Here is a 17725-nt window from a genome sequence, read left to right as displayed (position 1 = left end):
TAGACAAGTGTTTCTGACAAACTCTGTTAAATTTTAGATTAACTGACAATAAATGCAAAGGATTTGGTGTTCTGTGAAAAGGCAGCCATCTCAATTCAGAAGACCTGAGGGCCTGGTCCAACCATGCTACTTAGCACTCCTGTGAGAGCTTTAAGAAAGAGCCAAAAGTATCACAATTCTTTTCCTACAAGGACAATAATAACACCTTCCTCTTGGGTTGTTGAAGGAATTAAGTAACATTTGTATTTAAAAGCACATGTAAACTGCAAAGTGCTAGAAAAAGAGACATTATGATAGATCCTCATACAGAATCACTCACTTTATAGATAAGACAGACATCTAAGGACAGTGACTGAATCACCCCTCAACTCCCAGCAGGGATATTTTTCCTATATATTATACTCTGAATTCTTAAAATACATTTTTATTCTCATTTGAAGGAATTCCAGCCTTAGGCCTATTTATATAAGTACAAAACTTGTAGTACAGAATAATTTTTTCCAAATATGTGAAGTAAAAGTTAATTCAGATATTACCCTTACCAGAATAAAATCATTATAAAGCTCTCCATATGAACAATTTAGATCAGTACATTTTCACAGAGAGCCATAGTTATTCTAAATTTAATGTTGCAAAATCACTCTGTTAATATTATGGAACACAGCTCATTTATGAAAACAATTTGCTAATGCTGAAGTTGTAAAATATTGAATATTTTTGGAGAGTTTTAAATGTTTTCATAGATGTAAAGCCAAAGATCCTCTCTGTGACCAAAGGTAAATCAGACAACCCTGAGCCCTCTTCTCAGCTAGGCCTTAACCTTGGCCCCCAGCCTTGCTAGGCTGCATACTCCAGTTTTAGCAAAAATCCTACTAAGTCAGTTTAGCCAGAATCCTCAAATTCTCAAGGACTGATCAAATTACTTATCCCTCAGCGGTGATATCTGATGATCCTGGCCGGCCTTCAGCTAGGTCCTCTTAAATCATTTTAGCAAGGATCACCCTGCCCTTGATGTCTCCTCTTAATTTTCTATCCACTGACGCTTCAGTCAGCCTGTTGGCTACAAATGTCCAGCTGTCCTTGTTGTATTCAGAGTTGAGTCCAATCTCTCTCCCCTATCGCAGTGGTCTTCATACACATCACAATAGTCCTTGCTGTTATTAACAAGTGTCAGAATAATGTTTTCTTTAACAGTACACATGCAAAAGTTGCACAAATCATTAGTGCAGAGCTCCATGAGTCATCATGAAGTGAGGCCCTGCATTTTAACCACTCTCTATTAATACATTGATAGTGGGTAGAAAGATGTGTTTGGGCCTTCACATATTCCTCACATATTCAAGCATAGCCATGGAAAGTTGACAATTTACTACAGAGCCCATGATAAGAAAACAACAACAACAACAACAAAAAACTCCCTATCACACTGAAGAATGTGTTCCTTACGTGAGGAATTATTCTACAATAAAATCTGATTATCCTGCAGAGACTTGAATTTGAATTTCAATATGAAGAATTTTGGAGTTGCAAACCACTTCCCAATTTCTCAACATCGGTTTGAAAAGCACAGTGCTATCTGATATGGTTTGGATCTGTGTCCCCATCCAAACCTCATGTTGAACTGTAATCCTCAGTGCTGGAGGTGGGGCCTTGGGAGAGGTGATTAGATCATGGGTGCAATTTCTCATGGTTTAACATCATATCCTCTTGGTGCTGTCATTGTGATAGTGAGTTCTTGTGAGATCTGGTTGTTTAAAAGTGGGTAGTCCCACCTCTGTCTCTCTTTCTTCTGCTCCAGCCAGGTAAGCCTCCTGCCCCCACTCTGCCTTCTGCCATGAGTGAAAGCTCCCTGAAGCCTTCCGGAGGCAGATGCTGCCATGCTTCCTATACAGCTTGCGGAACTATGAGCCAATTAAACCTCTTTCCTTTATAAATTACCCAGTCTCAGGTATTTCTTTATAGCAGTGTGAGAAGGAAATAATACACTATCTTTAAAAAAAATTAAAGAATGGAAATACTGACTATATAGACACAAACTAAATAATCTAAAAATTTAAATTTTCTCTTAGATAACAAATACAGGAAATGGCACTGAAATATTTTACATAAAATTATTTTTAAATTACGAGCATGTTTTTAATAGGGACTAGAAAGCAACCAAAATCTCAAAATTCAATGTCTGATTCTGTTAAAATGTTTATATTAACATATAAGTACACAGCCTATATACTTACCAGTGCTTATAAAATGTATCTCAAGCCTCAATGTGGCTGGCTTACCAAGCAGGTCAACTGATTTCAGAACAGACCTTTTGCATTATTCATCACATAAAGAGGACATGAGCAAAGTGTTAAATAAGCTGTCTACTCACCTGTGGCCATCAGTTCCTGACAATGCATACTGGCTGCTTTGTAGTCATGGAAGCAAAGTGCCTGCTCCACTAAAAGGATTAGAACCTGTCCCCGCCTTTCTTCTGGGTCCTCACCTGTAAGTCCAAGCAAAGGACTTAATGATTATGACAAGCAACGTCAACTGATAGAAGAGCTTGTTAACACTGTCTTTCAAATTACTTCAAAAATAAAACAGAGAGATTAGATGGATTTTAAATGATTAGAGGAAAAAGTTGCTTTGATCTTTCAATCCACTTATGAAGCATGGAATTAGCCGTCAGTCTCCTAAGAGATCAATGATTAATATTAGTTCCTAATTAAAATACCCAAACCAGGAAGTCCAAAATCAGGGTAGTTTGGAGCCCTACAAAAAAGTCTTGGTATTACCAGGGTAAGGGAAAGAGAAGAAAATTTATGTTTCCAAAGGAAAGCAGGTTATAAAACGGTCTTGAAAAATAATGACCAGCAGATTAAGTGAATGGATGAAGATGATGCAGCGATAAACTTCTCATCTTAAAAATTCAACTACTATTTAGAAAATGGAATGCAAACGCTGTCCAGAGCACTGGCAAAGATTGTTCCTTAACAAATTCTCGTTGGGCTCCTCCGAGCCTTACTGGGCCCCATCCTTGGACATATCCTTGAGAGTCCAATTTTAGCACAACTTCTGCTGTCAGTTGTAGCCAGAATCCTCCACTCCAGATATCTGGTCATCCCTGATATCTGATCAAATCCCTCATCCCTGCCACCAACCCCCTGATGTTATCTGGCCACCCTGGCCAGCCCTCAGGCAAGAATTTGTACCCTGTTAAGTGGTTTAACCAGAATGTCTCCTTACCCCAATGATTCTTCTTTATAATTTTCCATCTGCCCCAACTTAGGTTCCAACATAAGTAAAACCTAACTCAATGGAAACAGTAAAACCAGACACAACCAACTATAACTAGGGACTACCCACATTAACTAATGAAGTATTTTCTTTGTCCACAAACACCTTATACAATTTTCCCATCACATCCACTCAGAAGAGCCCTGAACCACTGTGAGTTTGGTGCTGCCTGATTCATGAATTGCTGTCTGCTGAAAATAAACCCTTAAAATTTTATTGTGCATAAGTTTCCTTTTAACAAGCCCAATTTAGTAGTCCCTATACCTATAGTGCAGAGTCTCTCTTACAATTTTTTGTTTGTTCGTTTGAAGAGACAGGTCTCCCTAAGTTGCCCAGGCTGGTCTTAAACTCCTGGGCTTAAGTGATCCTCATGCCTCAGCCTCTCATTTAAACATGCGTCAGGGATAATTTTTTCATTAACAGCACCCAAGGATCTCAATCACACAGATGTATGTATATAAAAATGGGGATGAAAAAGACAATTTATAATATCTTTAAAGCAAGTCTTTCATTATTAACTTTACCCTGTGTAAACAGGATCACTATGAGATAAATAGGAATGGGATACAGCTCCCCCTTCAAGCATTTTTTCTTTTGTCTTCTCTTGTCCAACTGATCACAAAACCCACACCACCACCTTGCTGGCAACATACCCACTAACCCTTAGTCATACCAAGAGAATGGCCATTCTTCTGTGCTCTCATGATGTTTGACCATGCCTTTTACTTAAGGAATTCTGGGAAATGGACTTAAGGAAATCTAAATATCAAACCAAGGTTGCAGAGTGTCTCTCCTGGGGAACAAAGGCTGGAAATGGATCTGCAGCCTGTTGCTACCAGCCAGACCACCAAGTGACCCATTACTTAAGGTAACTATGGCAACCAAATAACACCGACCTGCATGCCCTACCATTCACCTGCACACCCTACCACTCACCTGCGCACCCTACCACTCACCTGCGCTGTCCTACCACTCACCTGCACACCCTACCACTCACCTGCACTGCCCTACCACTCACCTGCGCTGCCCTACCACTCACCTGCGCACCCTACCACTCACCTGCGCTGTCCTACCACTCACCTGCGCACCCTACCACTCACCTGCGCTGCCCTACCACTCACCTGCGCTGCCCTACCACTCACCTGCGCACCCTACCCCTCACCTGCGCTGTCCTACCACTCACCTGCGCTGCCCTACCACTCACCTGCGCTGCCCTACCACTCACCTGCGCACCCTACCACTCACCTGCGCTGCCCTACCACTCACCTGCACTGCCCTACCACTCACCTGCGCACCCTACCACTCACCTGCACTGCCCTACCACTCACCTGCGCTGTCCTACCACTCACCTACGCTGCCCTACCACTCACCTGCGCACCCTACCACTCACCTGCGCTGCCCTACCACTCACCTGCACTGCCCTACCACTCACCTGCGCACCCTACCACTCACCTGCACTGCCCTACCACTCACCTGCGCTGTCCTACCACTCACCTGCGCTGCCCTACCACTCACCTGCGCTGCCCAGCCCAGCCGGCGTACTTTACCACAGATATCAATTCCTGCTCTTTGCCTAAAAACAAAAACAAAAAATCCCTACCGTTTTTTTCAGGGAGTCTACAGAGAGTCCTTGTGCCTCTGCTGTCTCCCATGTGCTTGAGCCCAGGCCCTAAAATAAAAGCCTTGACTGGGAAAGCTGCTTGGCTGTGTGTGTGTGTGTGTGTGCGTGTGTGCATGTGCATGTGTGCGTGTGTGAGTGTGCATGTATTTATTTATTTAGAGATGCAGTTTCTCTCTGTTGCCCAAGCTGGAGTACAGCGGCACTATCACTGCTCACTGCAACCTTGACCTCCCAGGTTCAAGCAATCCTCCCACCTCAGCCTTCAGAGTCGCTGGGCCTACAGGAACATACCACTAAACCTGGCTAACTTTTTTATTTTTTGTACAAACAGGGTCTTGCTATGTTACCCAGGCCAGTCTCGAACTCCTGGACTGAAGCAATCCTCCTGCCTCAGCCTCCCAAAATGTTAGGATTAGAGGCGTGAACCAACACAGCTGGCTTGTGTTCATTTTTATTACGTGAGGAGCCAAACGGCCTGTGATCTGCAAAAACCACAACATTACTATGCCAGCCAACACACTATCTACATTAAATTTTTGACTTTTTTTCCTTCTAAAGGCTAACAGAATGAAAATAATTTGGGGTTCAAGGGATCACAGTTCTGGTATGCAGGTTATTTCAAAGTGAAAACATTTGAGCTACAGAAGATGCAGAAAGAAACCCTAACTGAATTTATCTTATCTGAATAAAGCAGTGTCTTCCTAAAATAAAACTGCAATTAAACCCCCTCCACAGGAGTTTCCTGAGAACTCAGTTGCAACAGAGACTGTCAGTTGCATCAAAAAGCCCAACAGAACCTTCCATACTTTCCCACTGAAGCCCTAGCCCCTCCCACCCCATCCCCCTTTTTGTTACATTGGTATATAAACCTTACTTCTTGCTATTCAAGAGTTATTAATCACTAAGTGACTTCTGCATGCATATGTAAAAAAAATCTTGTTTTTCTCCTGTCTATTGTCAATTAATTCACAGGCACCTGACCAACCATTTGAAACAAAGTAGATGAAGAAAAAGTTTTCGCCCCAACAGGGACTTTAAATATTTTTGCCAGGTCTTTTAAAAGTATTTTCCCCTTTGAGTGTTCTTAAATGACAAATATAAAGGGGGAAAACCTTAAACACAAAATAAGTTTATAGTTTCACTGACACTACTAATCTTTTATTATCAGAGTAAGTTTCTAGAGTCTAAAAATATACAAGAAAAATTCAGCTCATGTTAAAAGATCTAAAATTATTTTCCAAAAAGTTTTAGAAAATATTTTAAAAAACATCTTACATAAAATATTTTATTTCTTTACATAAAATATAGGTTTTCGTTGCCCTTTCAACATATTCCTTTACTTTTCACTCTCTTAAAAACAAATTATTTGAATGGTAGGCTATCAGGACAAAAAAAATTGTGATTATCTTTTTAATAATCTTTATTATCTATTAAAAGGTAAGCTTTTGGCAGACAGGGCTTGGTTCATAGTTGGATGCTCAATACCCAGCATCAAGTTATGCACATAATAGAGAGGCTCAAAAAAATACAGTCATGAGTTGCTTAACTAGAGGAATACATTCCATGACATACATCATTAGGCAATTTCATCTTGAGCAAATATCATAGAGTGCACTCACACAAACCTAGTTGGTATAGCCTACTATGTATCTAGGCTATATGGTATAGCTCGTAGGCTACAAACCTGTACAGTATGTTTCTGTACTGAATACTATGGGCAACTGGAATGCAATGGTAAGAATTATGTGTATCTAAACATAGGAAAGGTACAGTAAAAATATTGTACAAAAGATAAAAAATGGTAACTCTGTATAGGACATTTACCATGGATGGAGTTTATAGGACTGGAAGTTGCTCTAGGTGAGTCAGTTTGTTGGGTGGTGAGGGAATGTGAAGGCCGAGGATATGACTGTACACTACTGCAGACATTATGAACACTCTACACTGAGGCTACACGAAATTTAGTAAAAAAAATATTTTTCTTTCTTCAGTAATAAGTTAACTATAGGTTACCATAACTTACAAAAAACAAAACAAAACAAAAAACAGAATCTCACTGTGTTGCCTAGGCTGGAGTGTAATGGCATGATCAACAGTTACATAATTCACTGTAACCTCATGAACTCCTTGGTTCAAGGCAGCCTCCTGTCTCAGCATCCTAAGTAGTTAGGCCTACAAGCATGCATCATCACACCCAGGAAATTTTTTATAGACACAGGATTTCACTATGTTTCTCAGGACGGGGTGGAACTCCTGGCCTCAAGTGATTCACTTGCCTCAACCTTCCAAAGTGTTGGGATTAGCGGCCTGAGCCGCCATGACCAGCCTTTTTTTTTTTTTTTTTTAACTTTTTAAAACATTTCTTGTTAAATACTAAGACACAAACACACATACTAGTCTAGCCCAAACACTGGGTCAGGACATCAATATCACTTTCTTCCACCTCCACCTATTGTCCCACTGGAAGGCCTTCGGGGCCATAACACATGGTGCTATCATCTCCTATGATATCAATGCCTTCTGGAATCCCTCCTGAAGGACCTGCTATTTCACAGTTAACTTTTTTCTTTTATAAACAGGAGGCGCACCTTTGAAAATAACACAATATAGTAAATATATAAGCCAGTAACGTAGTGTCATTTAGTATCTTTACCAAGAATTACGTACCAACATAACTATATGTGACAAACTTACACAACTGGCTGCATAGGAGGTTTATATCTCCATCACCACAAAAAGGTCAATAATGCGTTACAACGGCTGATGTCACTAGGCGACAGGAATTTTCAGCTCTATTTTAATTTTATGGAACCACCATTGCATATGAGATCACTGTTGACCAAAATTTCATATACCATTGCTGTGCAGTACGACTGTAAATTCTCAATAAAACAGGCACACAGGCCAGGCACGGTGGCTCACACCTGTAATCCTAGCATTTTGGGAGGCCGAGGTGGGTGGATCACTTGAGGTGAGGAATTCAAGACCAGCCTGGCCAACATGGTGAAATCCCATCTCTACTAAAAATACAAAAATTAGCTAGGCATGGTGGAGGATGCCTGTAATCCCAGCTACGCGGGAGGCTGAGGCATAAGAATTATATGAACCCGGGAGGCAGAGGTGGCAGTGAGCCAAGATCGCAACACCTCACTCCAGCCTGGGTGACACAGTGAGACTCTGGCTCAAAAAAACAAAAACAAAAAAATGCCATAGGTTAAATTTGGAGTGTTATTTTCAATTATAAGACAAATAATTCAGCTACAAAACAAATACAATGTAATTTGGATATGTAGGCTAAAAAGGACAAAAATCTAATATATTTCATATTTTAAAGAGCCTTAAAATTATTTTTAATATTTCCAGGAAATGGCCGGGCGCGGTGGCTCACGCCTGTAATCCCAGCACTTTGGGAGGCCGAGGCAGGCGGATCACCTGAGGTCAGGAGTTCGAGACCAGCCTGACCAACATGGAGAAATCCCATCTCTACTAAAGATACAAAAAATTAGCCAGGTGTGGTGGCACATGCCTGTAATCCCAGCTACTTGGGAGTCTGAGGCAGGAGAATCACTTGAACCCAGGAGGCGGAGGTTGCAGTGAGCTGAGATCGTGCCACTGTACTCTAGCCTGAGAAACAGGAGTGAAACTCTGTCTCAAAAAAAAAAAAAAAAATTTCCAGGAAAAAATAGAAAATATGTATAGGGCCCTTGATTTTCTAAGCTATAATATGGTTTGGAGGAAAAAGCAAACATGTTACAGAAAGGGTTGAATAAAACTTTTAAAATATGTCCCTATCCATCTTCTTTATGTGCTTCATAAGTTTAAATAAAATCTAAGGCAAGTATTGGCCCAATCTATTCTAAAAAGATTCTAGGGACAGGCACGGTGGCTCATGCCTGTAATCTTAGCACTTTGGGAGGATGAGGTAGGAGGATCGTTTGAGGGAAGGAGTTCAATACCAACCTGGAAAACAGAGCGAGACCTCATCTCTACAAAAAAAAAAAAAAAAGAAAGAAAAGAAAAATGTTTCTAATTAGCTGGGCATGGTGGTACATGCCTGTAGTCCCAGCTAGTCAGGAGGCTGAGGCAGGAGGATCCCCTGAGCCCAGGAGTTCAAGATTACAGTGAGATATGATCATGCCACTGCACTTCAGCCTGGGCAACAGAGCAAGAGTCTGTCTCTAAATAAATAAATTCTTAAAAAGGGATGATGTTGCACTGAGATTCATAAACCTATTATTAGAATAACACATTCATGATTTAGTAACAGTAACATATATTGGAAATGGAATATGTAATGTTTCTCTATAATAAATGCACCCATAACATAAAACCTATTTCCTACATAATATATTGAAATGTTTGCATTTCTTCAGAATACATTAAATTAAAAATAAAAGGTTCAGATTATATTTTTTTATGTCAACCTAGCTAGGCTATAAGCTCTAATCTGGGTGGTATTGTGAAGGTATTTTGCAGATATAATTAAAGACGGTACTCAGTTGACTTTACGTAAAGAAGCTTATCCTAGGTAATCTTGGTGGGTCTGACTGAACTTCAGGGAAGGCTTTAAAGAGGTTGAGGTTTTCCAGAAAGAAAAAAAGAGATGGGGCCAGGCCCAGTGGTTCACACCTGCAATCCCAACACTTGGGGAGGCTGCGACGGGTGAATTGCTTGAGCCCAGGAGTTCAAAACCAGCATGGGCAAAATAGTGAGACCCCGTTTCTATAAACAAAAACCTAAAAAATAGTCATAAAATAAAGAAAGAGCTGGTGGTTGGAGAGAGATTCTAACCTATGAATGACAGCTTCAGGCCATGTCCATAGAGTTCCCTCCTGCTCCTGATCTTCTCCTCCTGACTGACTGCCTATGGATTTCAGACTTGCTTAGCCAGTCCTCATAGTAGTAAAAGCCCATTCCTGGTAATGAAGTCTTTAACATGTATCTCTCCTACAGTTTCTGCTCCTCTGGTTGAGTCGTGACTAACAGACCAGGTATCTAAACTACTCAGTCTCTTTCATTTTCATTTGGATGCATTCCTTTCTCTTATGTTATCAGATCAATTAATTTTTGATTTGAGATGTGGTAAAATCTGCTGAATGTCTGTGAAAATAGCCAGATGCAAGGGTCTTGTGAATGAAATGAAGGACAATAAAGTCCACCGATTATTATTATATAGTGTCAAAAAAGGTGGAAACAGAATTCTGAGTAAAGGGTTTAACTTAAAACTTCTTAACTATAAAATCCTCAATAATTATTTAACTTTTCTCTATTCCTGTCTCCTCACTTTCAAAATAAGATTCCTATTTCTGCCTATAAAGGACAAAGAAGGAACTGAGATAAGTATTAAAGCATAAGTATTATTATTGTTGTTAATGGAAACTTTTTATAAAGATGTGCCAAACAGTTATCTTAAAGTTCAAAGTTATTTAACTGTTTTTAATTCAAGACAATTCCAATCTGAGCAGGTGGATTAAATGAAAAATATAACCAAAGGGCTGATCTTAGTGATTTACTTCTACAAATAAAGTGGAAGTGATGGTGTGTGACTTCCAAGACCATATCATAAAGGGCATTACAGCTTCCTCTTTGCTTTCTTGTGAATCAAATCGCTCTAGGAGAAACCAGCTGCCATGGTGAGAGAACACACTCAAGCAGCCCGATGGAGACTTCCATGTAGCAGGAAACTGAGGCCTCTTACCAACAGCCATAAAGGACTGAGGCCCCCTGCCAAGAGCCATGTGAATGAGCCCTCTTAGAAGCAGAACCTTCAGCCCCATTAGAGCCTTCGGGTGAGGCCTGTAAATATTCCCCTTGAAGTTGGCAAGGTCTGTGTAACTGCATCCAAGAATAAAATACACTGGAAATGAAGCTGCCCAAATATCAAGGCTAGATTTGAAAATGCCTTGAAGCAGCCGGGCACAGTGGTCACGCCTGTAATCCCAGCACTTTGGGAGGCCGAGGCAGGTGGGTCACCTGAAGTTAGGAGTTCCAGACCAGCCTGACCAGCATGGGGAAACCCCGTTCCTACTAAAAATACAAAATTAGCTGAGTGTGGTGGCGCATGCCTGTAATCCCAGCTACTCAGGAGGCTAAGGCAGAAGACTCACTTGAATCTCGGAGGCACAGGTTGCAGTGAGCCAAGATGGCACCATTGCACTCCAGCCTGGGCAACAAGAGCGAAACTCTGTCTCAAGAAAAAAAAAAGAAAATGCCTTGAAGATTTTGCTGGTTTCTCCTGGAGCACTGACTCCAGGAGCCTTCAGCCAACAAGAAGGAAGTCTGGGTACTCTGAGACCATCAAATGGAAAAAGTACAAGGAGAAATCACAGAGAGAAGAGATGCCTGTAAAGCCCTATATCAGCCCCCAGCTATTTAAGTCTTCCCAGCCCAAGTACCCAGACATGTGAGTAATGCAGCCTTTGACATGAGTCCATCCCTAGCCACGATCTGATGCAATTTCATAAAAGACCATAACCTGCTTAGCTGAGCCCAATCCCCAGAAGAGATTGAGAAAATCTCTTTTCTCTTTTTCTGGAGAGAGAAAAATAAATGGTTGTTTTTTAAGCCACCAGGTTTCGGGTGGTTCGTAAAGCAGTAACTGATAACCAAAACACTCTATAAGGTAAAGGCCACCTGCTTTATGATATCTTTCTTAATTCCCCAGGCAAAAATTAGCATGGCCTTTCTTCGAGTCTTCTAATATTTGTTTACAGAAGCCATACACTATGATCACATCCTATGCTGGCAGCATAATTACTTGTTTCCCTAGCTCTCTAAGAGTCTAAATTCTCAGAGGGCAGCAGCTATGTGTAACAGAACTTTGTATCCACAGTACCTAGCAGAAAAATATTACTTTCTCTCTTCCCATTAAAAATTCATATAGATTACCAAGACCACAGGTATTCCTGTTACTATGTTAACACATCACAAAGACAAAAGAGGAAACAAATCCTAGTAGGAATATAAAAATGCAGATGACACCTCTGAGCTGCTTTGTTAGCTTCTGTGGCCTGGATCCTTATGGAATTCTTCCCTGATGATCAGAGTGCATCAGAGTTTACAGAGCACTTTCACATGCATTAACTCATTTGGGTCTCTCATAACTTCACGGGTGAAGAAAGGGGGTATCATTCCTATTTTCCAGATGCAGAAAATGGAACTAAAGTAATTTAGCAAATGTGTGGCACAGAGTTAGAACTCGAACCAGTGTTCTGACTCCACATGCACTGTTCTCCCCATTCGTTCCAGATGTCTCACAATAGATGCCTGGCCCCAATCACACTACCATCACATTGCCAGTCTGCTGCAAGTCCAAATATAAAGATGCTGATGCTATACCTTCACACAGACTAGAAAAGGATAAATGACACACACGATCACTAAAACTGGAGACCTTAAGAGTCCTACATATTACAATTTTAAAATATTTAGTCCATTAAATATGTTACATATATATGTGGCTTAGATGAATACAATTTCAAACCACTGCTTATACAACCAAATGACCAACAACTCTTCTTGCAGAGATCAGCATAAGACAAAACTACAAAAAAAAAGCATTAAAAAGACTGGTGAGCAGAAGGATGTAGTTAAGGAAATATGAAATGTAGAGTCAAAAAGACTTTCCTTAAAAGCCAAAGCCTGCTATTGAACTCTGCTGGGTAAAATATTTAACTTCTCTAATTTCCAACTTCCCTTGCAAAATGAGAAGAATATCAAAATCAACATCATTTGTGAGATGATTAAATGAGATAAAACACATGAAAACCCCACCAAGTAGTAAATGCATAAAGTTTTCTAACAAATTGTTCAGGTTCAAACACAAAACCAAATTTAGATGCTGAAGGTGAACTGGTGAGGTTGGTTTGTTTTATATGTAAGTTTTCTGGTTATAAATGGTAACACTGACTTCTGCTCCTGATCACACAACCACTTTGAGGCACCCTGAATAAGCTTGTCTTCGTTTAAGTAATAGATAGTTCCAGAAGCTCAATATTGGCACATTTTTATAACACGTCAATTTTTCCAGAAAATACTAATCCTTGCCCAAAGATGTTCTTCTTAGCTAGTTGAGAGGCTGAGACAGAAAGATTTCACTGCACTCCAGCCTGAGCAGCAGAGCGAGACCCTGTCTAATAAAAAAAGCTGTTCTTCTGACACCGTAAGTATATATTCTGCTATTCTCCTGCAATGATTCAAGAATAATATAGAAAGCTTATTCTGCAGTTTAGTACTCAAAAGACTTACCTGCAACCCTCAGCAGCTCAGCAAGGCCCAGAAGCTTGGTGGATTGTTTATAGCATGTGGGGGACTGGGAAATACACTCCTTGATGAGACTGATCCGATCAGGGCACAATCGCACTACAAAAGAAAGACATATTAAAGACTTGGACCAGGGCCATCACAAAAGGGTGTTAATGGCCTTCCTAATGCAAGGCATCCAAAGAAAATGAAAGCTGTGTAAGGCATCAGATGAAGGAGAATTAAGTAAAAGTAAAAGGCACGTTTAACAAACAGCAAAATTATTATTGCTTCTGAGTAAATAATGTACAACCTTGATCTTTTCTTTATAACCAAACTTCTGAAGCACAGGAAATGAAGTGTTAATCTGAAACTAGAAAAAACTGTTTCACTGTTTTAAGTACCATGTCAGGACTTAGGGAAAAATTTAAACAAGACAGTATTTGTCTCTAAAAACTTCATATACTTAGTATTATACGAGCCCCCTCACACCTCACCCTCTAAGCCCCATTCCTTGCTCTAAATATCCATTTGCTATCACCACTTATCACCCCAGTTTGGAGGGCAGTAGTCTTCAAAGTGCTCACTGTTGCCATTTATTAACCTTCCTCCAAACATAGGCCCAATTTTCTCACATAAACTGGATATTAGGAAAATAAAACACATCTGATCAAACCAATTCAAACTATGAAGAAATGAAAATCACATCTAAAAAACCCTAGATAAAGGGTACTACGTATATTCTAGGAACAAATGGTACTTATTTACAGCAGAGATGGCAACCTTTAAGAAACACAGCACTGCCAGGGAGGCTGGCCCCCAATAATTATAATAACAACAACTACGATAATAGCAGCTGATGTGAAAGGAATAGGAGCTAGTCTCAGGCACTGCTGGAGGTGCTTTATGTATATTAACCCTACACAGCAAACTCTTATTAATAGAAGGCAGGTACTATTATCCTCAAGAGAATAAACTGAGGTGCAGAAAGGTTAAATACTTTGGCAAAGGTCACTGAAAAAGTGATGGGACCAAAATTCAACCCGGCTCGCTAAATGTTTTCACACCTTGAATCCTTTATCCTTTCCTAAATCCGTGGCTGTTCTCCATACATCTTGTGTTCTCTCAAAACTTCTACATGGGTGAGAGGTGCCAGGGACGGGGGAGATAAAGAAGAGAGGTGGTATTTTTTCTCTGGAATGGGCTTTTGGGGGGAAGGTAAGGATTTATTACAATTTAATGTTAAACTCAAAAAAGGTTGCAAGGAAAGTACAAAGAAATCCTCTATACTCTTTGCTGAGATTAATAGATGATTAATAATTTGCGCCTTCATACATGTCCATGTGCAATCATGCACACACACTCTCCCTGCTTCCTTCCTCCATACATTCACACAGGAATATGTATATACACACACAAATACTTATACATGCACAAATATATACACATATTTATAATACACATGTATACACGTGCATATATACACAAATAGTTACACATATATACACACAAATATACATACACATTTATTTTTTTCTGAACCATTTGAGAATAAGCTGCAAATAACATTTCTCTTTATTGCTAAATACTTCAGTATGTGTTTCCTCATGTTTTGACTCTTTTTTTTTTTTTGAGATAGAATCTCCCTCTGTTGCCCAGGCTGGAGTGCAGTGGCGCAATCTCGGCTTACTGCAACCTCCGCCTCCCAGGTTCAAGTGATTCTTCTGCCTCAGCCTCCCGAGTAGCTGGGACTGCAGGCACGTGCCACCACGCCTGGCTAATTTTTGTATTCTTAGTAGCAACGGGGTTTCACCATATTGGCCAGGCTAGTCTAGAACTCCTGACCTTGTGATCCGCCCTCCTCAGACTCCCAAAGTGCTAGGATTACAGGTGTGAACCAACGTACCTGGCCTAGACTCTCTTAAAATGAATATTTATACACCTGCAACAATAATCCTGTTCTGCGTGGCCTTTAAAATATAAAGTCAATGTACTTACTCTTCAGTTACTTCCTTCAAAATCACCATTGCTAATACCTACATCTGAGTATAGTTTCTGCAGACTGTATTACTCTTCCCAATTATCCACTGCGACTATTCATATCCCAAATTCCTGCTTCAGTAACATGAGGCTTGGCCCTGTGACATCTACAGGCAATTAATGTGAGTGGAAATGATACATGCCACTCCTGAGTGAAAGCTGTTAAGAGTCATCGTGGAATTCCACTAGAGATCTTTCCCTTCTACTGTGACAAGGCCGTGTCTCATGGGGTGGTGCTGCGGCTAACCAAAGTGGACATGATTGTGAGCAAGGAATAAGCCTGTTATCACATATTATGGAGATTCTGAGTTTTTCACTACAGCACAATCGTAAAAACTCACCGATACAGTATACTTCAAGCCTTTCCATACCTTATCACAATAAAAACACTGTGGGTTTTTTCCTCAATATCCACTACTACTTTACGGGGCTTTTTCCAGATTCAGTAACATATGATAATTATGAGATAGGTACTTCTAACATATTTCTAATTTGATTTTCAAAACAAGACTTGTTGCAGATATTACCTGCATTCCACATATGTAAAAATCTGGAGTTTTCATAGCTGCTTTTATGGCTTTGTTGATGAATTATTGTATTCTTCTTAGAGAAGCTCTAGCTTTAGTAATTCTACTAAACTGACTTCCTTACTTTTACCACTCCTTTTCTAGCTCAATAAAATCAAGGTAGAGAACTGAAACCACACATAGCAGTAGATCATCATTTTCTCTAAACTTCTATTTAATGGAACACTCAAGTTTGATTATTTGTCTCCTGTTGCCCTAAGCAACGCACACTACTAATATTTGAAGTACATTAAATAAATTTGGACAGCAGGATTCTAATAGACTGCAATTACCCTGTTCAAATGACTTTTTACTTTATTTACTTACGTATTTTCTGATCCTCTGGACAATCACTATACCAGTTCCCTTTTTCTGCTGATTTAGGGCCTGCTTAATTATATTTCAAAATGTGAATTATCAGTTAAATAAATTCAAGCCCTAGATATTACTATCTTTCCAAGAAGGAAGAAGTGTTCAACTCCTAAAATTCCTTTCTAAATTGAATGAATGAACATGAAAAAGATATGCATGTATGTACCTTTTAATAATTAAAGATAATCTAATTTTCCTGTAGAAATCATGAATATATCTCAAAAGATTTTTTAAAAACCTATTATAAAACACATGTATACATACACACACGCGCGCGTGCGCGCGCGTGCACGTCTCAGATGTAAAAAGCATTTTCTAACCAGCTACCTATATTCCAAATGCCCCTCAAAAGATAGTTGTGCAATATCAATTTCAGTCACTCGGGAACGGCAACAAAGGTCCACAACATATGAAGTTACTAGTGATGTTGTGGAAGTATCATACAAATCTGAATTGTGTAGGCCAGGAAGGTGTAATATGCAGGAGTCAGACACTTAGCTGACCAGTAAGAGGATAAGTAAGAGTTTCCTTCTCGAAGAATCTTTTACTCTCACACCTTTTCCTCAGTAGAGTATTCTCTACTGTTACAAATGCAGGTTCTTGAGCCAGAGTACCTAGGTTTGAATCCTGGCTCCACCTCTAACTAGCTGGATGACCCTAGGCAACCTAGGCAAGTTACTTAACCTCCCAGTGCCTTGATTTCATCATCTGAACATTGGAAACAATACCACCACCTTACAGGGCATGGTTTTATTTTGAGACAGGGTCTCACTCTATTGCCCAGGCTCGGGTGCGGTGGCACAATCTCAACTCACTGCAGACTCAATATCCTAGGACAAGTGATCCTCCTGCCTCAGCACTCCAAGTAGCTGGGACTACAGGCATGCGCCATCAAGCCTGGCTAATTTTTTAATTTTTTAAAAAATAGAGACGGGTTTTGCCATGTTGCCAAGGCTGGTCTCAAACTCCTGAGCTCAAGCAATCCACCCACCTCAGCCTCCCAAAGTCCTGGGATTAGAGGCATGAGCCACCATTCTGCCCAGGGCCATGGGGGCCCACCCTTTGCATCAGTGTGCCCTGGATGTGAGACATGGAGTCAAAGGAGATTATTTTGGAGCTTTAAGATTTAATGACTGCCCTGCTGGGTTTCAGACTTGCAGGGGCCTGTGGCCCCTTTGCTTTGGCCAATTTCTCCCATTTGGAATGGAGGCATTTATCCAATGCCTGTACCCCCATTGTATCTTGGAAGTAACTAACCTGCTTTTGATTTTACAGGCTCCTAGGTGGAAGGGACTTGTCCTGTCACAGATGAGATTTTGGACTTGAACTTTTGAGTTAATGCTGAAATGACTTAAGACTTTGGGGGACTGCAGGGAAGGCACAATTGGTTTTGAAATGTGAGGACATGAGATCTAGGAGGGGCCGGGGTGAAATGATATGGTTAGGTTCTGTGTCCCGACTCAAATCTCATCTTGAATTGTAATCCCCAGGTGTTGAGGGAATGACCTGGTGGAAGGTGACTGGATCGTGGGGGCGGTTTCCTCCATGCTGTTCTCATGATAGTGAGTTCTCACTAGGACTGATGGTTTAAAAGCATGGCACTTCC

The 17725-nt window shown here is 40.4% G+C and overlaps 1 protein-coding gene across 1 annotated transcript in view; it reads right to left on the bottom strand.

Moving 5' to 3' along the window:
- Nucleotides 1–17725, bottom strand: part of NBAS (NBAS subunit of NRZ tethering complex) — a 387713-nt gene that overhangs the window by 185609 nt on the left and 184379 nt on the right. The window contains exons 32-33 of the mRNA XM_055254044.2: nt 13148–13261; nt 2372–2485 (exon numbers count right to left, since the gene is read on the bottom strand). Coding sequence (XP_055110019.2) covers nt 2372–2485; nt 13148–13261 — 228 coding nt within the window. The remainder of the gene's footprint in view (nt 1–2371; nt 2486–13147; nt 13262–17725) is intronic.

The sequence above is a fragment of the Symphalangus syndactylus genome, chromosome 18, assembly GCF_028878055.3.
Source record: "Symphalangus syndactylus isolate Jambi chromosome 18, NHGRI_mSymSyn1-v2.1_pri, whole genome shotgun sequence".
NCBI lineage: Eukaryota > Metazoa > Chordata > Mammalia > Primates > Hylobatidae > Symphalangus > Symphalangus syndactylus.
The sequence above is the reverse complement of the archived record's forward strand: the minus strand, read 5'-3'. Positions and strand labels throughout refer to the sequence as shown.